The 21,891-nt window shown below is 47.1% G+C and overlaps 2 protein-coding genes across 9 annotated transcripts in view; both read left to right on the top strand.

Moving 5' to 3' along the window:
- The window catches only part of GRB10 (growth factor receptor bound protein 10), a 202,107-nt gene extending 197,385 nt beyond the window's left edge, over nucleotides 1–4,722 (top strand). For all 6 annotated transcript variants that reach the window (XM_030932472.1, XM_030932473.1, XM_030932470.1 and 3 more), the window contains one exon: nucleotides 1,693–4,722. In XM_030932472.1, coding sequence (XP_030788332.1) covers nucleotides 1,693–1,839 — 147 coding nt within the window. In that variant the 3' untranslated portion in view covers nucleotides 1,840–4,722. The remainder of the gene's footprint in view (nucleotides 1–1,692) is intronic.
- A 10,752-nt stretch (nucleotides 4,723–15,474) lies between these two features.
- The window catches only part of DDC (dopa decarboxylase), a 106,681-nt gene continuing 100,264 nt past the window's right edge, over nucleotides 15,475–21,891 (top strand). For 2 of the 3 annotated variants that reach the window (XM_010357514.1, XM_010357515.1), the window contains exon 1: nucleotides 20,484–20,541. The gene's annotated coding sequence lies outside the window, so the exon portion shown is untranslated. Of the gene's footprint in view, nucleotides 15,593–20,483; nucleotides 20,542–21,891 lie in introns of those variants that run through there. The other variant, XM_010357513.2, reaches the window with a different exon arrangement.

The raw sequence follows: 21,891 nt of genomic DNA, 5'->3' as shown, positions 1-21,891 counted from the left end.
TTACCTCTTGCTTCAGTATGCCACAGTGCAATTCTAGTTCATGATTAGAGTGCTAGATAGCGCCTGCAAGAATTCAGTTTAGTTGAGAATACAAAACACAAAATTAATAGCAGCTGTTTACGTGACGAATTGATAAATTCTGCAGGTAATGATAATGTTTGTGAAATACATCCTGTGGAACCCAAACTACCAAAAGAGGCTGGCTGGATAGTTTCCTCTCAGAGATTCAATCTGCATGTCAGCAAAGAAAAAGCTCTGAGAAGGCTTTAATTAACTAAACTCACCTGTTTTACACAGTGGAACCTGGAGTTCTTCAAGCTTATCTGACCCCCAGGACTTTGTTATGATCTCAAGAATCATGTAGTGGCCTGCAGCCATGGACCATACAGGATGAGGAGGGTGTCTTGCTTAGCTTTTGTGAGCCAGGGGAAGGCAGCGTGCCACACGCTGTCTTTTCTGTGGCCACTTGCTTCCTGCTGTGTGCTGACATCCCCACCTTACTCGTGAGGAAAATGAGGCTCGTGGCTGTCAGCGGCTTTCACTGCACCGTGCCAGGGTGAGGAACAGAATCTGGGATTGAGCCCAGCCTTCCCAGCTTCCAGCCAACCTTATATGCAAATACAGGAATTACTGTCCTAGGGAAAGTGCCTCATAGATGATCCTTTTCTGTTCTTCGACTGCATTATATTATTCACTCAGTTGTTCTAATTCTTTTAGCTCACAATATAAAATGAAAAGTGATTGACGTTTTGGGCTGGATGAGTAAATTAAAAAAAAAAAAAAAAGGAAAGAAGGGAGCTTTCATGATAGGCAGAGTATGTAATGCCCAAATCCTACAAGTAACAAAAGAACAGCAACTTGGGACTTAGGGCAATAAGTGTGCAGCCTCTGTGTGTGAAAACAGGCTGTGGGATGTGCTATTAGCTCTAGCAGTGGTTTTGGAGTTACGAAGTGGTTCCAAGATCATTAATTACCCAAGCCTTAAAGCTGACCTGTTCCCTGTGAACAACGCGACCTCCTCATGCCGCATTGATCTGCACAGTACACTGTTCTGCACTGTACTGCAGTCATGCAATTGAAAACTCACTGAGTTAAAATAGGTATTAGGAATATGGTTCTCTCTGGGAGATACTGTGGCATTCCCCTGCTTTAATAAAAATAACTGTCCCATATTCAGGGACCTAGGAAGGGAATTTACCTGCGTGAACTTATTAATCCCTCACAGCCACCCAACAGTTGCTTTAACATGGAGCCAGAGTAAACCCCTGGGGCCTCAGGAGTTGACTGAGGTCATATAGTGAGGACCCAGGTCTGTGCAGTCTTCACGGGGCATGCTGTGTGCAGTGGGTACTTACAGGTTAACTGGTAAATACAATTCTCATGAGCTGGGTGACCTGGGGGCAAACTTGCAGCCCTTCTCCATGACCACCTCAGGGAGCAGGGGAGCTAGCTGCCCTCAGTGGTCTCCACAGCCCACCCAAATTCTATCCCTGGCTCAGGGATGTGGCAGCCCCCAGCACACACCCTCTGCTCCCCCGTCCTTCCCGCCCCTGGTGTTTTCTAGCCTACCTTGCCCTGTGTGTCCCTCTGGCATCAAATCATGGGCAGATGCCACTGCCGCTGGCCATGGGCCCCGTTCTCTTCCCTGAGGTGGCGGCCTCTAACCTGGCAAGTGTTCTTGTGTCTCTCCAGTGTGAGGATGACGGGCAGACGTTCTTCAGCCTAGATGACGGGAACACCAAATTCTCTGACCTGATCCAGCTGGTTGACTTTTACCAGCTGAACAAAGGAGTCCTGCCTTGCAAACTCAAGCACCACTGCATCCGAGTGGCCTTATGACCGCAGATGTCCTCTCGGCTGAAGACTGGAGGAAGTGAACACTGGACTGAAGAAGCGGTCTGTGCATTGGTTAAGAACACACATTGATTCTGCACCTGGGGACCCAAAGCAAGATGGGTTCGTTCAGTGCCAGCCAACCAAGATTGACTAGTTTGTTGGACTTAAACGACGATTTGCTGCTGTGAACCCAGCAGGGTCGCCTCCCTCTGCATCGGCCAAATTGGGGAGGGCATGGAAGATCCAGAGGAAATTTGAAAATAAACTGGAATGATCATCTTGGCTTGGGCCGCTTAGGAACAAGAACCGGAGAGAAATGATTGGAAATGAACTCTTGCCCTGGAATAATCTTGACAATTAAAACTGATATGTTTACTTTTTTTGTATTGATCACTTTTTTGCACTCCTTCTTTGTTTTCAATATTGTATTCAGCCTATGGTAGGAGGGGGATGTGGCGTTTCAACTCATATAATACAGAAAGAGTTTCAAACGGGCAGACTTCAAACTGAGTATGGGTCCCCAAATGTTCCCAGAGGGTCCTCCGCACCCTCTGCCGACTACCACGGTGTGGATTCAGCTCCCAAATGACAAACCCAGCCCTTCCCAGTATACTTGAAAAGCTTTTCTGTTAAAATAAAAGGTGTCACTGTGGTAGGCATTTGGCATGTTTTGTGGACTCAGTCAAGCAACCACAGTCTGTTAATCATTTCTCTATGCTCAGATGTCAGATCCTCTTGTTATTAGCGTGTCTTGTTCTGCACAGTGCAGGAGACTTTATTCCTTTGGAAAATTCACTGTTCCACAAACAGCAGGCTGAATGGCCTCGCCTCTAGATTGACGTGGGCCAGCCTCCTTGAGACACACCTGGCACCCGTCATCGGCCAGCGGTGGATGCTGCATCATCCACCGGGGTACTTTCAGCCTTGCGTTTCCACAGCCTTCAGCCTGTTCTAGAACGATCACTGCCTTACCTCTGCTGCTGCAGTGGTGTGAGTCGTTTCACGGCTGATGTCCCTCGAGGGATTAAAGGATCTAAAGAGAAAATGGCACCTGGTTGGCTTCGTGCTGTGTCTCGTGGGTTTCCATGGTGATAAAGACAAGGAAACGCTGCAGAGGTCACAGGCACAGGCTGATATTTAAAGATCTTTGCTTGCAGCCCTCTGTCCTGCTGAAAACCCCCATAAGCCAGTGAACGCAGAGCAGCTCGAGGCTCCTCTGCTGGCTTACAGTCCAAAGTACCTCACAGTGGTTGTGGACATGGAAGAGTTTTGTCAACACAACACTTTCTCCCTGCTCCGGGAGATGAGTCAGACGGTGGCTTGAGTTGTCACTTGGTCCCCTCCGCCCCTCGGGTGGCCCCCTTTGCCGTGTCCCCTTAGCTTAGTGATCAGGTGTGAGAGTGGCCATTTCCTTACCTTTGATCCCTGCGAAGCAGAAAGGACTCCCTTGACAAGCAGCAGACTACTGTGGTGAGCAGAACGATTTCCTTTTTCAAGACAACACCTGCCTGGCTTCTCTGAATCTGTGCTAGCCACGATATTGCCCCAAATCCGCTCCCACTGAAGTGCTCCCTAAGGAACAGCATTTCTCTGCTCGTCAGTCAACCCCTATAGCCTAGAGCAGTGTCACGAGCTTCAGTAAGGCCAATCAGCTGGAAGTCAGTGTACCATATAGTAACACTGTATTTCAGTTTACAGACCACACTCTAGTTGTTTTCCATGAAAGGTATACAAATAAAGAATTTTTTAGCAAAACATGTTTTTAACCATCAATGCTCAATTGCATTTTCTTCCTTTCGCAGCCAGTCAGTCTTTCGAACTATTGACAGTGAGATAATTCTCGTGTTCACACCTGGCGGCAGGCTTCACTGTAGGGACGGACATTGCAGTTACACCACGATTCCTTTCTCTTCACTGGCTCGAGGTAAACCCTTTCCAAGGAGAAACAACTCTAGGATTTCTTTTTTCTGTGTACGTAGACCAGTCCCATCAGTGTATAATCTCTCTCTTTCACGCCTCTCTCCAATAGACAGCTTGTATTTGCAGTATTTCATATTTATAAATATGCGTTTATTTAAAAGGAGAACAAAAGCTTGACTCTGATTCACAGTTTTGTATGTAGCTGGTTTGACGTAGTCTTTTGTATTTTCCCTGCCGAAGTGAATTGTTGGAGAATGTAAACCGCCTCCGTGTGGCGGCAGACTTCCTAAGGCCCCAGCTCGCTGGCCTTGTGCTGGGCGGCTGGGAATTCCACCTGAGAACAAGTCCCGCAAACCGGGGACGGAAGGACATTTGACTTTTATTTTTGTATTTAATTGACATGAATGTAAAGGGGACAGCTCAGGGTTGTTTTGGAGCCTGTTGACTTTGTATCTCTGCCTGTGATTTTCTTTTCTAAATGAAACTCCATGTAGCAACCGGGACGAAGTTGAGAAGGAAAACGCCAAATGCTTTGGTTATTAGAGTTTAATAGGTAAGCTCTGTTACACTAGGTGTTAGAGTTCCAGAATGTTCTTTTGTTTGCTAAACCTTGAAGAAACATGTGCCTCAGCCTAGATGTTTTGTCTTCTCTTTTCTGCACTTAATACCTGACAGTATGACCGATCTCTGCGCCTTTCCGGGGGCGGGCCAGCTGGCGGTAGATTTGTGATGTCACAGTGCAAACTGCAGCGACTGTAAATCGGCCTGGCGTGTATAAACGTTTTCAGGGAATGCAGAAGGTATTAATGAAGAGACAAAACCTTTATTCCATGTGCTTTGCTTCATTCTGTACATAGCTCTTTGGCTCGTGAACCTAATTGTAAACTTTCAGGTATTTTTGTACAAATAAGGGACTGATGTTCTGTTTCTTGTAATTAGAAATAAACATTAATACAGTGTTCTTCATTTTCTATTGCTGGTGATGTCTGTTTCTATATTTTAAAACACTGGCCAATCACGAGGTCAGGAGTTCAAGACCATCCTGACCAACATGGCGAAACACCATCTCTACTAAATACAAAAATTAGCCGGGCGTGGTGGTGTGCACCTATAATCCCAGCTACTCAGGAGGCTGAGACAGGATAATCACTTGAACTCAGGAGGCCGAGGTTGCAGTGAGCCGAGATCACGCCATTGCACTCCAGCCTGGGCAACAGAGCAAGACTCCTATAAAAAAAAAAAAACAAAAAACAAAAACAAAAAAAACACTGGCCTGTCATCCACTGAAAACCTTTTGAAATGACTTAGAATATTAAAAACACACTTCTTACCACTAGCTAGAGACTATCACAAGGAATCCACAGCTGTTTGAGACGTGTCACACACAAGCTTGCCCAGCCCTGGTGAGACACCAGACTCTTGGCTGCTCAGTGCTCCAAGTTGGTGGCAAGACATTCTCAGCCGACCTCTCCTCCCCCATAAAAATCACAGACCTCAGAAGGTTTCAGAAACAGTCAGATACCCACACAGGCTTAAGAAAGACCTCAAGAAACTCACATTCACCCTTGAGCCCAACTGGTGTTTTTTCCACTGCAGCGGGACAATTAAAATGTTAAGAGCCTAGGTTTTCTAAGCAGGCAAACAACTGACAGAATAAGAATAGATGCCCATGATTGTTGCTTCTCCGGCCCTTGCCTGGGAGGCTCCTGGCTGACCTACTGACGTGACACTTGGGCCAGACTTGCCATCTCACGCCTCCTCCCTGTCACACCCTGGTCAGCTGAAGGGCGTGTGCACGTTGTCGCCAGCTAGCCTGGTCTACCAGCAGGAGGGCCCCCATGCTGTGTGGACTCTCCTGTCATTTGTTTTCAGAATCTGAATTCTCAGTTTCTGGAAGCCCACCCTCGGCTTCAACAGACAAGGAGAGCCCAGGGCAGGTGGGGACCCACCGGGCCAACTGCAGGTGTTGATCGTAACACCAAAGAAGCTTGTAGACACTGCCACACAGAGCCAGCCGATGGCCTCCCAAGGGCACACCCGTGGTACAACGTGAGAATGCATCTCACTGTCTCCAGCACATTCTTCATCGGTTTTCACAGCATATTTTGAGTGATTAGTAAAATTATAAAAAGGGATTTTGTTTAATGATAAAAGCCTTAGCTTCTTACATGTAAAAAGGTAAAATACTCAACATCTTCCGATTTTAGAATGGTAAAGGCAGCATTGCCCCTTTTCATTTTGGAAGTTATACAACCTTAAGGGCAGGAAACAAAGATGAAAAATGTGTTTTTGACAAAATTGGGCTTCATCTGCCATCCCCAGTGACCATCCACAAGATGGGCTGCTTGGGAGGCCTGCAAAGATCAAGCAAGGGCCACGTGACAGGGTGTCCATGGCTGCTGGCATCAGCACAGCTAGCAAAGGGCATTTCAGGATGAGTAGTGCCCCTCGGGGAACTCGGGGTCCTCTGGAAAAAAGGAGAAAGACACTGGGGTTGGTGGCAATTGGTGTCACTTTTTGATTTTTAGGACATGGTGGGCGCTTCTGAGCTGTAGCTACAGCAAAGTCTCATTTGATTTCTGGAAATGTTTTGTGAATTGCAGCTAAATACATTTTTTGTGCTTTTTGATTTTTCTTTTTAATTTGTTTTTTATTGAGGTAAAATATACATACATAATTTACCATCTTTACATTTTAAGTATACAGTCCTTACAAATGTTTCTGCTTCCTCCCCTGCCCCACCCCACTTCCCAGCCTCTGGTAGCCACCAGTCTACTCTCTATCTTCTTGAGATCCACTTTTTTAGCTCCCACAGAGGAGTGAGAACATGCAAAGTTTGTCTTTCTGTGCTTGGCGTATTTCACTTCAAATGGTGTCTCCATTTCCGTCCATGTTGCTACATCTTTGCAAAAAAGATGGCAATTGTGTGTTTGCTCCCTTTTGTCAACCTCTCCTAGCATTTGCGTTTTCTCAGGCCCCTGCAGCTCTCTTGGCGTGTGAATTTGAGTTGCTGTCTTGGTCCTGTCCTCCTCCGTATCCGTGATGGTGTTTCAGTAGGGTCTGTTCGCCATGCTGTTTCCATGCGTACTTCCCTGCTAGGCTGGCTTCACTTTTCTCTGATGTTTCTCTTCAGAGCTCTGCCAGCTTTCTTTATCTAGTGCCTGAGCTCTTATAGCTCTGCTTTGACCTTTGGTGATGTGATTAAGAAAGACCTCAAGAAACTCACATGCTTTCTTGTTTTTTGTTTTGTTCTTTTAAGTTCATGACATTGTGTTTGGTTGCAATTTTAATCTACTCACGGCAGTGTTTTTCTACAGAATGCTCTTTGCTACTATTTTTTTTCCTATTATTTTCTTTTATCTTGGGGTATCTACACAGAAGATCAGTGCTGGTTCTTTAAAGAAGTTGAGCTCTTCTTGGACTAGCCAATAGACAGGAAGTTTGGGTAGAGAAGTCCACAAGGGCTGTGTTGGATGTTACTAGGACAAAACAAAAAAGTAAACAAACCCTTATGTCCAAAGCCTGAGTATGAGAGTTTCAAGAACTTGACAACATAAGCCATTAAGACTGCCAACCAACTCACTCCTCTCACTTCCTGTGGTCACACCACCTTCACGTCCAGCCCTTCCACCACTTCCAGGTGAAACTCCGGAAATAACAGCGGTAAATTTATAATAGAACCACATTTTCTCATTGGTCGTCACTGTATACTCATACCTAGGCACACAGATCCACTCTGCTGTAACTGTATACTCATACCTGGGCACACGGATCCACTCTGCCATAGCTGTATACTCACACCTGGGTACACAGGTCCACTCTGCTGTAGCTGTATACTCACACGTGGACACAGATTCACTCTGCTATAGCTGTATACTCACACCTGGGTAAACAGATCCACTCTGCTGTAGCTGTATACTCACACCTGGTTACACAGATCCACTCTGCTGTAGCTGTATACTCACACCTAGGTAAACAGATCCACTCTGCTGTAGCTGTATACTCACACCTGGGTAAACAGATCCACTCTGCTGTAGCTGTATACTCACACGTGGACACGGGTCCACTCTCCTGTAGCTGTATACTCACATGTGGACACGGATCCACTCTCCTGTAGCTGTGTACTCACACGTGGGCACATATCCACTCTGCTGTAGCTGTATACTCACACCTGGTTACACAGATCCAGTCTGCTGTAGCTGTATACTCACACGTGGACACAGATCTACTCTGCCATAACTGTATACTCACACGTGGACACGGATCCACTCTGCTGTAGCTGTATACTCACACGTGGACACAGATCCACTCTGCTGTAGCTGTGTACTCACACATGGACACAGATCCACTCTGCTGTAGCTGTATACTCACAGGTAGACATAGATCCACTCTCCTGTAGCTGTATACTCACATGTGGACACAGATCCACTCTGCTGTAGCTGTATACTCACAGGTAGACATAGATCCACTCTACTGTAGCTGTATACTCAAAGTGGACACAGATCCACTCTGCTATAACTGTATACTCACACGTGGACATAGATCCACTCTGCTATAACTGTATACTCACACGTGGACATAGATCCAGTCTGCTGTAGCTGTATACTCACACCTGGTTACACAGATCCAGTCTGCTGTAGCTGTATACTCACACATGAACACAGATCCAGTCTGCTGTAGCTGTATACTCACACCTGGTTACACAGATCCACTCTGCTGTAGCTGTATACTCACACCTGGTTACACAGATCCACTCTGCTGTAGCTGTATACTCAACACCTGGTTACACAGATCCACTCTGCTGTAGCTGTATACTCACACATGAACACAGATCCAGTCTGCTGTAGCTGTATACTTATGGATGTGCACACAGATCCTGTGAGAGCTGTGGCAGAGATCTCTTTTGGGAGCACAGAAGTGAACCTGAGTCCCATGGGAGATTCGTCTGGAAGGTGTGTGTGAATGAATGTGAGGGTCATGTGACCTCAGGCAGGAAGAGATTATGCAGCCTACATAGGTGTGTTCTGTCCAACATAATTCTAGTCACACGGGACTATTTAAACTTTAATTGTAATTATAAAGTAAAATGAGAAGTGTAGTCCTTGGTTGCACCAGCCCACATTTCTAATTCTCAGTGGCCACACGTGGCTGGCGGCTACTGTGTTGAAGAGTGCTGATCTAGAACAGGTCCATCATCGGGGGAAGTTCTGTCAGAGAATTCTGGCTTAGGTGAGCAGCCATGAGAGCCTAAATTAGAGAAGTGGTAATGGATGGTCGGAATGAGGAGGGGGTCATGTGAGAATTGGTCTTTGTGTCTGGAGGATGCTCTGAATTGGTGGAGCCCAACTCCAGATTCCAGGCTGAAGGTCCCTACACTTGAGTGGCACCTCTGTCTCATCCACAGATAAGACACACTCACCTTGCAACCAGTGAGCAACCACCCACTTCTGCTTGCTTTCCAATTGTAACTGAATGCCCACAACTTCGTGTCATAAATGTGTACTGTATACAAAAGTCAAATGTGTCTGCGTAGCCTCCACCTCCACAACCTCCCTAGGAAAATGATGCATCCCAACTGGGTATCACCCTACTCAATAAGCAAATGTCCTGCAGTGAGCCAGAGGTAGAACGTGTCTATTTCCCAAGTTAGTCACCGTTACTGTGAGCATACTGTCATTTGAGCATCTCCCTGGAAAGCGGAATATAGTTATATTGTTTAAGTGTAAAGTATGAAATGTAAGCAACAAGTTCATCTGGTGCTTGTCTGAAGACACAGCCGCCTTTTTCTTAGTTCTTGCAGGACTAATAATTGTCTGTGCAGGACTTCTCAAGAGAGAGACAGTTTTGTCCTAGGTGATGACGCTTAAAACAGGGATCATTCTGCATATTCAGTGCTGGTTTTATAGCTGAGCCTGATATAAGATGTGTACTGTATACAAAACTCAAATGTGTCTCAGGCTGTACCAAACCTGCTTTTCTGGCTCTTTCTCTTAAAAATGAGTACCTTCAATATGATCAGTGCAGACACATTCCTGGCCTCAGGGCCAGAGGTTCTGATTCAGTTAAGTTAAGCAAGGGACAGAATGGTGCCTTTGTAGCAGGCCTCCCCTGTGATTCCATGCCTCCCCCACTGGGAAAGGGAATTCTAGCAGATGCCAAGGAGTCAGGCATGTGGCTTCCTCTGCCACACCATAGCAGCGTGACTTGGGGAATCCTCAACACAGCCAGAACAGGATGCCACTGGGTCACAGCAACAGACCTCGATCTGCCCACTTATCAGTCACCTGGAGGATTGTGCAAACCCCCAGATCTCTGGGACTTTCTAAGTACTGCGGAGTAAAAACCTTTGACTTGGCAATTAAAGTGCTTGCTCACATAGCACCGCAGGTGAATGAGATCATCTCCAGCTTCCCATGAGCTCCAGTAACTTATGATTTATGAATTTCCTTCATCGTCATCCCTCCACAAACCATCAGAGACTTTTAGCTTCTAAATGTAGTGGTGTTGGTAGTGTGGATGGAAAGGCTGATGATTAAATTCTAAAGTGCCCAAAGCTGCCCTCAGGGGATGTGCCAGTGAACTCAGAGTAGGCACTGCTGGAAAAGGCCTGTGGAGGACTCAGGCCCCAGGCAGGACACGGGCAGCTTGCAGCTCAGCACTACCCACTGGCAGGTTCTGTTTGTCCCCAGGGTGCTGTAGAGGATGCCCAGGGCTGGAGGCAGTGCAGCCCCTGTCGTCTCAGTCTTACTCCCTGCTTGAGGCCCACCATCCACCTGCTGCTCACCAAAGGGAAAGGAAGCCAGTCAATGTGGCGTGTCCAGGTTTACACAGCTGTTTTATACCAAAGCCAGGCCAGCACCTGGTCTCCCACGGGCCTGGCTGGGTTTCTCCCAATACCCTCCATCCTCTCTCCTTGCAGCTAGGTCTGTGCTGAATTATCCTTTGCAGAACTTCAAAGTCACGTTAAACCTATGGCCAGGTAACAGCAAAGGGACTGTGTGTCGCCACCTCTCCCTCTTGCCAACCTCGACACCCCTGGCAGGACACCCTCCAGCTCTGCCTCCTGACTCCACTCACCCCTCTGCTCATTTGCAAAATGAGGCTGCTAATACCAACTCTGTCCATCTCCCAGGCCAGGAGCAAGCAAGAGGATAGGTGTGAAGTCCAGCTGTAATGTGTCACAGCCTGGTTACAGGAAGGTTGATTCAAATTAATTTAAAAAGTGATAAGTGGATCACTTTGTCTTTGATCAGGAATCCAAGTGACTGAAGGAAGTGCTGGGACAGTGAGTCTCCAGACTGGGGACTCCGGTGTCATGGTGCACCAGGCTGTCCCCCTGAAAAGCTGAGTCCTTGTCACTCGCTGGCTAGAAGGTCTATAAGAAATGCAAGCAGGAAATTCACAGAAGAAAAACTACACATGGCTATGGAACATTTCAATGCAATTTTTTAAATTACATGGAAAATATAGGCGTAGCTAGTTGTCCACTAGTTGCCTTGTCTAGCTTTTTGTCGTCACTGATTAATCCTCACTTTCAGATTTCACAAATCTCGACCCACTTTATTTTTACAGAATGAGATCATCTCTTGATAGAGGCCTTTGCAGTATGATCACAACCTGCAGTAAGAAATGCATTCTAGATTATGACCCAGTACACATACACACGTACATAATTGAAAGGCTCAGAAAGCGATATTTTCATCATTAGGTGCAATGTCTCCTGTTTTCTATTTTATTCTGTTCTATTGTATTTTTTTAAATGCTGGTCATGAGACCTGCAAAACTGATTCCATGACCCACCAATAGTCTGAGGCCAATGATTTGAGACTTTTGAGAGAAAAACAAAGTTGGAGGACTGACACTGCCCGACTTAAAGACTTACTACAGCCAGAGGCAGTGGTTCATGCCTGTAATCCCAGCACTTCGGGAGGCTGAGGCAGGTGGATCACTTGAGGTAAGGAGTTCAAGACCAGCCTGGCCAACATGGTGAAACCCCATCTCTACTAAAAATATAAAAATTAGCCGGGCATGATGGTACATGCCTGTAATCTCAGCTACTTAGGAGGCTGAGGCACAAGAATTGCTTGAACCCGGGAGGTGGAGGTTGCAGTGCACTGAGATAGCATCACTGCACGATAGCCTGGGCAACAGAGCAAGACTCGGTCTCAAATAAACAAGTAAATTAATAAGTAAATGAATAAAAGATTTACTACAAAGCTACAGTAGTTAAGAAAGTCCTATTGGCAAAAGAACAGACAAATAGATGAATGGAACAGAATAGAGAGCTCAGAAACAGACCCACACAAATATAGTGAAGTGGTCTTTGACAAAGGAGTAAAGGCAATACAATGAAGAAAGGATAGGCTCTTCAACAAATGGTTGTGGAATAAATGGACGTCCACATGGAAAAAAAAATGAATCTAGATCTAGACCTTTACTCAAAATGGATCATAGACTTAAAGGTAACATGCAAAACTATAAAACTCCTAGAGGATGACACAAGAGAAAATCTAGGTGACCTTTGGTTTGATGATGACCTTTTAGATAAATCACCAGTTTCCTCCATTAGATGTGACCTATGGAGGAAAACGGCTGATAAATTGGACTTCATTAAAATAAAAAACTTCTGCTCTGGAACAAAAGAAAACAGAATTGATATTCTCAACAGCTCCTAAACAAATTGGCTTTTCCAGGAAAACTCAGTTCCCCTGACACTCCTGTCTGTGGGCTTGGCCAGAGTGTGGGCATCGCAGTAGAGCTCCTCTTTCTTCACCTGTGGCCTCAGCAAAACCCCCAACACCCACCTTGCTCTGGCACACAGTCATCTCAGCAGGAAGCCCTGTCTGTTCTGCTCCCAGTGCACTCAGGTGCTCCGTGAATGTCTTTCACAGTCACGTCTACACCTGCTGTCTCACTCCTGCAACACGCATGCTGCGACTGACCGCAGGCCACTCCGGCATCATGAGAGGTGGCCATTGCTGCTCCTGGGGAAGAGCAGAGTCACCTTCTTCCAGGAACAGCCTTGGCTGCAACCCATGCTGCCTTCCCCTGCCCTGGGGCATTACAAGGTCGCATGAGGTCAGTCATTCTCAACCAGGAACAATTTTGCCACCAGGAAACATGCAATGTCTGGAGACATTCTTGGTTGTCACAGCTAGGGACTACTGGCACCTAATGAGTAAAAGCCGGATGCTGCTAAACATTCTATAATGCACAGGACAGCTCCCCCCATCACAGAGAATTATCCAGCCTTAATGTAATAGTGCTAGGATGGTTCATGTTATGTGTTGACTGAAGTGGGCTAAGGGATGCCCAGAGGGCCAGTAAAGCAGGATTTTTGGGTGTGTCCGTGAAGGTGTTTCTGGAAGAGGTTGGCATTGGAATCTCCAGAGTCCACACCAGTGTGGGCTGGTAACATCCAGTTTGTTGAGGGCCAGAATGGAATGAAAAGGTGGATGAAGGGCAAGTTCTTTCTCTTCTTGAGCTGGGCCATCCGTCTTCTCCTGCTCTTGGGTCTTCAAACTCAGACTGAATTACCACCAGCTTTTCTAGTTCTCCGGCTCATACACGGAAGACTGTGGGACTTCCCAGACTCCATAATCACATGAGCCAATTTCCACAATAAATCTCTTCTTATATTCCTATATCCATATCCTATTGTTTCCAGTTTTCTGGAGAACCCTGACTGATAAAGTACCATGGTTGGAAAACCCTGCCCTAGATTTCTTTCTTTGGTCCTCGAAGCCTCACCCCAATCCCCATAAATCCCACACCTGCAAGAAGAAAGGAAATGTGAAAAGAGTCCCTTCTGGGAATGGATGCTGATTTCTATGTAGATTCCTCTATTGAGAGATAACTGTTGGTCAGTAGTTGGACACTACTAGTTCTCTTTTTTGAGGATTTCAAAACTGTGGTCTCTCTTCTCTATGGATAATTTTTTTCCAGTCCTATTGCTTCAAATATCATCTAAACACTTTCAACCCATAACTTTATTTCCTGTCTGGGCCTCTTTTCTGAGGTATACTGGACATCTCAAATCACATGATATGTAGATATCTGAAACTTAATTCCCAAACTGAATCCTTGGTGTCCTTCATCTCCCCACAGCCAATACTGGTCCACCCTAGTCTTCTTCCTCTCAGTCCATGACCATCACCCCCTGCCTACTGGCTTCATCACTGGCTCATCTCTCCACCCCTTTGACTCCTCCCCTTCCCCAGCAACCTCCTAACATGCACACACACACACACACACACACACACACACACACACACACATATATAGGGAATATTACCACGCTTCCTCATCTCAAGTCCCTTTCTTCCCCCAGCCCATCTTCCAGAATGAATTACTTTGAATTCACTCCTGGTTTGCAGGAAAGTACAGAAATCCAAGGAATGTGGTGGGACTTGGTGGTCCAACTTAAAGGGTCTAACCCTTTCACCCTTATCTCCCTCTGATCCATTTTCTACCCCAGAACCAGAGTGCTCGTAAACCATAAGTAAGCTAAGGTTACCGCTTTCTAGAAACACTTCAATGCCTTCCATTACAGTTGGGGGGATACAAATTATGTAACATGGCTTGCAAGACTCCCCCTGCCTCACTTTGAATGGTCCTTAGGGGTTGGCCTTCTGTCAGGGCCTGGGAGATGCTGAGCTTGATCCTCAGTGCCTTTGCAGAGGCTGTTCCCTAGTCAGAGCCCTTCCCTCACTCTTCCCCTTACCAGGGACCATCACTTCTTCGGGTCTCAGCACCTGTGAGACTCCAGGCTGGAGCATTTGGATGTGCATCACTGGAGGGCTGACTTGCCATTCTTTCTCTTTTCCCTCTTTCCTCCAATGGCTCCTGTGGAGGTTTGGAGACTTCTCAGTGTCACTCTTCTTCTCTCTCCAGTTCCAGTCTAAAATATGAACCCTAGGTGCCCCGCCCTAGCCTGCTCCAGTTCCCCAGGATAGAGCAAGGAGAGCTCTTCCCTGCATCTAGCCTATGACAAATGCCTCTGGTGACAGCCCTCTCTGCCTTGTTTCCAGTCCTTTAATGAGCTGCCCGCAGTGAGCTTCACTTTCACTCTGCGCTTCACACCCACCGAGCTCCATGCTTGGAGCCGCCGGGGGTCTGCCAGAAAGGCCAGCTCCTAAGATCCCTGCAGGCTGTGCCTGCTCCACTTCTCAATGTGGCTTTCTCAGCCCTGCTTTGTTCTCTCATAACATTCTATCGACTTTGGGCCTTTTTAGAAATTTGTCCAGATTCCACTCAGAGCATTGTTTCATGCATCTCAACTATGATTTTGATGGGTTTGGGTAAGGAAGGTGAGTTCCTGGGTTCTGCTGATATCTGAACCTGGAAATCTTACCCATATTGCTAAGTGCCACACAGGGAAGTGCGGGCTTACTTTGGTGCTGCCATCAGGGGCGAGAGGCTGTGTGCAATGCAGGCATCACCTGGTGCAGGGCTGGAACGTATCAGATGACTTACTGGGCTCCAAAGTTGAAATCAGGGTTGCTTAGTAAAAGGTGGGATGTATGTAGAATTGCATAAGAAAGATCCAAGTTTCTGGGATTTGGAATGAAACAGTCTCTTCAGAATGTGCTCTCAGGATTCCCAGAGGAGAGCTATTTCTCAAGATTTCCTTGACCTTTGTCACCAGCAGGAATTAATGTTTAACTGGAACATGAGGCTGGAAATACAAGAAGAGGGAAACATGTGGCTTAGAGTTTCAAGAGTGACTGCCTCGGTGCCGAGTGCCTCAGCGGCTTCTCTACATGCTCTTCAGTCCCCGAAGTCGGAGAATCCCATCAAGGACGGTAGCCCTGTAAGGAATTCGAATTTCCAGTGTGTAAGTCCCTGGTTTTATACCTACGCAGATTGTAGTGGGAAAACAGCAACATGTACCTTGACTCTCTGGCCCCACGTTACTGAACATTTGCTTAAAGGTTAACTCACTTGAGGGATCTTGTGCGGTGCTTTCTCTTCTGCTGCAGGCTGGCAGGGGTGTTTGTTCTGTGGGGGCTGTGCACTTGGTGGCTCTCCATGCACACAGTCACTCCAGTGACACATGTTTAATAGGGACTGGGAATGATTTCATGACTGTGGTTCAGTAGCAAACGCAGGCCAGCTGTGATTCTATTTTTAACATGTACCGCCAAGGGTGGTGCTGATATTTTATTCCACCGAGCCTCTGTTTCTTCTGTAAATGAGGATTTTCTTAGTATCGACTTTGTGAGAATTAAATCCCATAATTTTATGGAGGTGATTAGTAAACGTGAACTCTGCCCTTACCCATATAACATCTGAGGCTCCGTGAGGGCTCTCTCCTTTTGGTGTATGGTATAGTCTACTTAGAGGTCAATTTGGTGTCTACCTATGCAGGGTGATTTGAGGAGAATTAGAAGATCTTTCCCACCATTTTCCCACCAAAATGCTGCGTACAATTCCCATCTGAAAACATATGCGGATAGGAATTTCTACTGGGAGAATTGTTTGGTTATCGACTTCAATGAGTCGAAGTTTTAACTCTGGTTAAACTCTGTTGTTGGAAGTATGTAAGAATCAAAGCTTAATCGATGGAAATCATTGCTCTCCATCATGCGTGAGTTAAAACCGTTACTTCTGAGTGGTCAGTTTGCATTGGGCTCTGTCTAGAAGAAGGTTCACCTTTTTCACCTCCAGTCACATCCCCATTTCACAAGTGAGCCAACAGCCAGAGGAGGGGAGGAGGGTGGCATAAGATCTTGCAGCTGGCAGAGACAAAATGCGAATGTAGCCCGTTTGCACTTGGTGCTGTTGGGCAGCCAAGCAATCCAGTGTGTGGGTCCAGGGTGACAAGTGCCACTCCTGTGGATGGGGTAAGTCCCTCCAGCATTCAGTCTTGCTCTCTGTGCTTATCTGGATGAGGTGCAGGATGAAGATGACCCTATAGAACTCTACCCTGGAAGTCCTCACAAAGTGCACACGTGACATTTTTGAAACCAGGGACATGTTGGTGCTGCTTAATATTTAAATCATAATTTTCACACTCTTAAAAATTACTAAATAAGTTTGAAGAGACACAGTCATCTGCCTACAGTGCCGCCCCTGAGCTTCACGCCACCCTGGTCTCCAAGACAGGGGAGAGGCTCAGGAATACTGAACGCAGGTACGACTATGGAAGAAGAGCTGAGTTTTCACATTTTAACAAGGTCAGTTGAGGCCAGGCGTGGTGGCTCACGCCTGTAATCCCAGCACTTTGGGAGGCCGAGGCGGGCAGATCACGAGGTCGGGAGATCAAGACCATCCTGGCTAACCCGGTGAAACCCCATCTCTACTAAAAAAAATACAAAAAAGTTAGCCAGGTGTGGTGGTGGGCGTCTGCAGTCCCAGCTACTCCACAGGCTGAGGAAGGAGAATGTCGTGAACCTGGGAGGCAGAGCTTGCAGTGAACTGAGATCACGCCACTGCACTCCAGCCTGGGCAACAGAGTGAGACTCCATCTCAAAAAAAAAAAAAAACCTAGGTCAATTGAGTAATCAACTGAATAAATAAATAAATTATTATGTAAAATGAGGGCTGGATGCTGTGACTCACACCTGTAATGCCAGCATTTTGGCAAGGTCAATTAAGTAATCAACTTGATAAATAAATTAATTATTATATAAAATGAGGGCTGGGTGCTGTGACTCACACCTGTAATGCCAGCATTTGGGGAGGCTAAGGTGGGTAGATCACTTGTGCTCAGGAGTTTGAGACCAGCCTGGGCAACATGGTGAGACCTCATCTGCACTAAAAATATAAAAACTAGCCAGGTGTGGTGGTGTGCACCTGTAGTCCTAGCTACTTAGGAGGCTGAGGCAGGAGAATCGCTTGAGCATGGGAGGTGGAGGTTGCGGTGAGCTGAGATTGAGTCATTGCACTTAAGCTTGGGTGACAGAGTGAGACCCTGTCTCAAGAAATAATAATAATAATAAAAAAAAATTATGAAAGTTTTACTCTGCCAAGAATCTATTACATTTTTTTCCCCGGGAACACTGGTCTGACTTTATTATTATTATTATTATTATTTTATTATTATACTTTAAGTTCTAGGGTACATGTGTACAACATGCAGGTTTGTTACATATGTATACATGTGCCATGTTGGTGTGCTGCACCCATCAACTCATCAGCACCCATCAGCTCGTCATTTACATCAGTTATAACTCCCAATGCCATCCCTCCCCCTCCCCCCTCCCCATAATAGGCCCCGGTGTATTACAGTTTTAAAGATACATAGAGCCTTAAATATATAAAGAAAATCTTGGTTCAACTATGGAGAGAAAACAACAAATCCACCATCTTTACCAATTATAGTAAACTGGATGATAGATTTAGCAAACAAAACATTAGTAAACATTTAGAAAATTTCAAAAGCAAAAGTAATAATCTTGCTTTATTGGACATATATGGAATCAAATACCTAAAAATTAGAAAATACACTTTATTAAGTGTCTTAAATGGCATTATGCAAATGTCAACATCTATCAGAGAATTGCTCTCACACCAACATGTTCTCTGACCGCAATTCAATCCAATTAATTAAATTAGAATTCAATTAAAAAATAAGCAAATATTGCTATGTATGTCTGGACATTTTTTTTTTTTTTTTTTTTTGAGATGGAGTCTTGCTCTGCCACCCATGCTGGAGTGCAATGGCACAATCTTGGCTCACTGTAACTTACACCTCTCAACTTCAAGCAATTCTCCTGCCTCAGCCTCCTGAGTAGCTGGGATTACAAGCGCCTGCCACTACGACCGGCTGATTTTTGTATTTTTGGTAGAGATGGGGTTTCACCATGTTGACCAGGGTGGTCTCAAACTCCTGACCTCAGGTGGTGCACCCATCTTGGCCTCCCAAAGTGCTGGGATTGCAGGCATGAGCCACTGTGCCCGGCAGTCTGGACATTTTTTGAATAGCTACTGAATAACTCATGTATCAAAGAAAAACAAAATAGAGATTAAATACTACTTATACATAAATGATAATAAAATATCAGCCCCCTCCTCATACCTGTGTCCCCCTGGTGTGTGGCCCAAGCTGTGTGCGGGGTGAAGGGCACACACCCAGGGAGCAGTGCAGTCCCAGCCTCGCCCTGCAGGAGCCCTGTGCTCAGTCACCCACTGCAGCTCCCAATCTCCTGGCCAGTCCTCCCCAACCAGGGCTCTTCCTCATATGTGCATAGCCACGGGCAAGAAAGGAGGGTCTCAGGACAGAGGAGTTTCAGCTCTAGAAGGGCCTGGCTGTCCAGCTTGACACTGTCCCCTCCCACAGAGCTCCAATGCTCATAGCTGGGGCCTGCCTCTCCTCTGTGGTCATGGCTGAACTCACAGTGTTTGGCGGAATGAGCCACTCTGCTGCTGGCTGCTGGCTCCCCCTGGATGGTGACGCTTGGGCAGCTCCCATCTTGCCCTCTGCGTAGATGGGGCCTAATCTCCTTACTGCCTCCACTGTCCACGTGGCTGCTGCCTGCGGGTCCCTGCACGGCTGCTGGAGGGAGCTGCTTACACACAGGCTGAGACCAGGATCCCCTCACTTGTACCACCTGCCGGCTCCCTGCCCTGCAGCCTCTGCACTCACGGCATGTTCTGCTGCCTTGAAGGCTGCTGCCTCTGTCCCAGCTCCACGGGGTCTCTGCTCTACAGTGGTAGCTTCTTCCTTGAAAAGATGCTGCTTAAAATTAGAGGATGGATGGCTTTGCTTGGGGAATTTCTAGCTCTGGACTGTGCCACAAGCCCTGGATGTGGTATGTGTATGTGTGTGCATGCATGCACTTAGGTATATGTGTGTGTGTGTGCATGTGTGCAAGCATGTGTATGTGGTATGCATGTATGTATGCATGTGCTATTGTACGTGTGTAGTGTGCATAAACATGCATGCATGTGTGCTTGTGTATGTGTGTGCATGCATGAGTGTGCATGGTGTGTGTGCATGTGTGTGTGGTCGGAGCAGAGGCACCTGCAGGTTGCTTGTCATCTGAGTGGACCCTGTTCTCCACTATTCCTCCTCTGCAAAACCCAGGCTCCTTTCCTAGCTTCATATGACTCTGCGTGCACCTTCAGGAGAAACGGAGTCCTGCTCCTTCTATCACACCCATCAAGCAGGGGTGGGGGAGGGGGTGAGGGTGGGGAAGATGATCCTCCCTGTTGCTGCCCAATGGTGGGAGGAGAGATGGAGCCCAAACCATGTTTTCAATGCTGATAGGCTTAAGGGTAACAGCACAGGAGTTTGAGATGCACGCGGCTCAACACCTAATCTGCATCTCACTTCACTTTCTCATCTGGGGAAGTGGGCTTGGGACCCTGAGCCTCCTGAGTATCACAGGGTCCTAACAGTCCCTCACATAAGGAGCAGGCCCAGAGTGAGCACTCCCCAAATGCCATGCCATCCCTTCCTCACCCCTGGAGTGGAGCCTGGGGGTTCTCAGACTTGTTGGGAGAGTCCCAGGAGCACTGGCTCCAAATCTGCATCCCACACAGTGCCTGGGAACCCAGGGCCCATTTTTTCCTTGGAGTCTCCCCAGCCCCCGCAGGCCGTGCTGCTCCTCGCCATCCTGCTAGGATGACTCCCTCCTCCTGGGGGCAGAGTGGGGGCAGGAGGTGGTGGGAGGGTGGAGGGATGCTGCTCAGTAAATAATGCAGAGCCGGCAGCTCTGATTGGCTTCAGAGAGGCAGACACTGTGTCTACATAAATGGCAATCACATCTTCTGTGCCTCTCAACTGTCACTGTGGAGAGGAGAGAGAGAGGACAGACAGCAAGTCACTCCGGGCTGCCTGTGAGTACCGCTCTTTGTCCTCATGGCTCGCGAACCAGACTCACGCGTCCAGCTCCCTGGATGGCTGTGACCCTGGGGTTTGGGGTGGGAGGTTTGCCGGTTGATTCTAGCTGTGCTGAGTTCCCCTCCTGCAGGAGAAAGGAGGTTCTGCCAACAGGGACAGCTGAGCATCCAGTGTGTTCAGGTGGCATAGGGTTTACAGGAACTTCTCAAGAAAATAGGCACCAACCTAGGTCGGCTTGCTTTTTTGTGCCATCTGCAAGCAACAGGTCAGGCACATAATCCGAAACTTTGGATTGCTTTTTAGGCCACATTCCTAGAGCCACGACAGCAACATAACTGAGTGGAAATTATTTTCCAGACTGGCTCGCGTGCATGTAGTGACCACGGAGGCCACATGATGGGTGGGAAAGAAGGAGGCTGTGCAGCCCCACAGGCTGGGGTTTGCATTCAGGTGCACTCCTCCCCGGCCGCCTTTCCTGCCTCAGAGGTGAAGGAGAGGAGCTAATTAACAGTGTCCTCCCAGCAGATCATGGTAAAAACCAGGTCTGATTTTATAAAGGGGAGGGCACACAATAGGTGTTCAATAAATGAGAGCCCTATTATGAATAAGGGAGGAAAGTGTGAGGGCGATGAAGATGCTGCTGAGTGGTCTGCTGCGCCCTCCATAGCCTGTTTTCTTCAGTTTCCAAGGGAAATTCAGGCAGGTAACATGGGTTCTCTCCACAAGCTTGTTTCTCTCTTGAAGACTCCAAGGGCAGAGGCTCCTTGCGAAAATTTCTCATTCAGATAAGCAGGGTTTCCCCTCCAAGAGGTGACAATCGCTGCACAAAAGCTGGTCCTCTGTGAGTTTGTCAGGTGTGCCAGAGACAAACACTCCTTTTCCTCGGGGCACGGGAGTCCTGGCTGGCAGCCTGCGGTGACCCCAGACTAGAACACAGGCATCCTGGATGGCTGACCACGGAGCAAGTTAAGGGGTGTCTGGATGGTTCTGAAGGAAACAAAATGGTACCATTCTCAGCAGTTTCTTTTCTTCCTGCCTTCTGGGCACACACTGGGTGGGCCTCTGCACACAGCTAGTGTGAATATAATAATTAAAATAAATCCCCCTTAACTCCCCTGCCACAAATTCAAAGAGATAGCCTGGGGTTCTAATTACCTTTGTTTTCTGCTCTTCAAGATATTGATTATTCTGAAGGTTTTACTTTCAGAAACTCAACTTGAGTCAGCTGTCAAGTTTAGGGAACAGCTCTAGGAAAACCACACTATGTGGATATTTTAAAAGAAGTGTTCTGCGGCCGGGCGCAGTGGCTTTTGCCTGTAATCCCAACACTTTGGGAGGCTGTGGTG

The sequence above is a fragment of the Rhinopithecus roxellana genome, chromosome 6, assembly GCF_007565055.1.
Source record: "Rhinopithecus roxellana isolate Shanxi Qingling chromosome 6, ASM756505v1, whole genome shotgun sequence".
In the NCBI taxonomy this organism is placed as follows: Eukaryota; Metazoa; Chordata; class Mammalia; order Primates; family Cercopithecidae; genus Rhinopithecus; species Rhinopithecus roxellana.
Note: the sequence above shows the minus strand (reverse complement) of the source record. Positions and strands in the feature narration are given on the sequence as shown.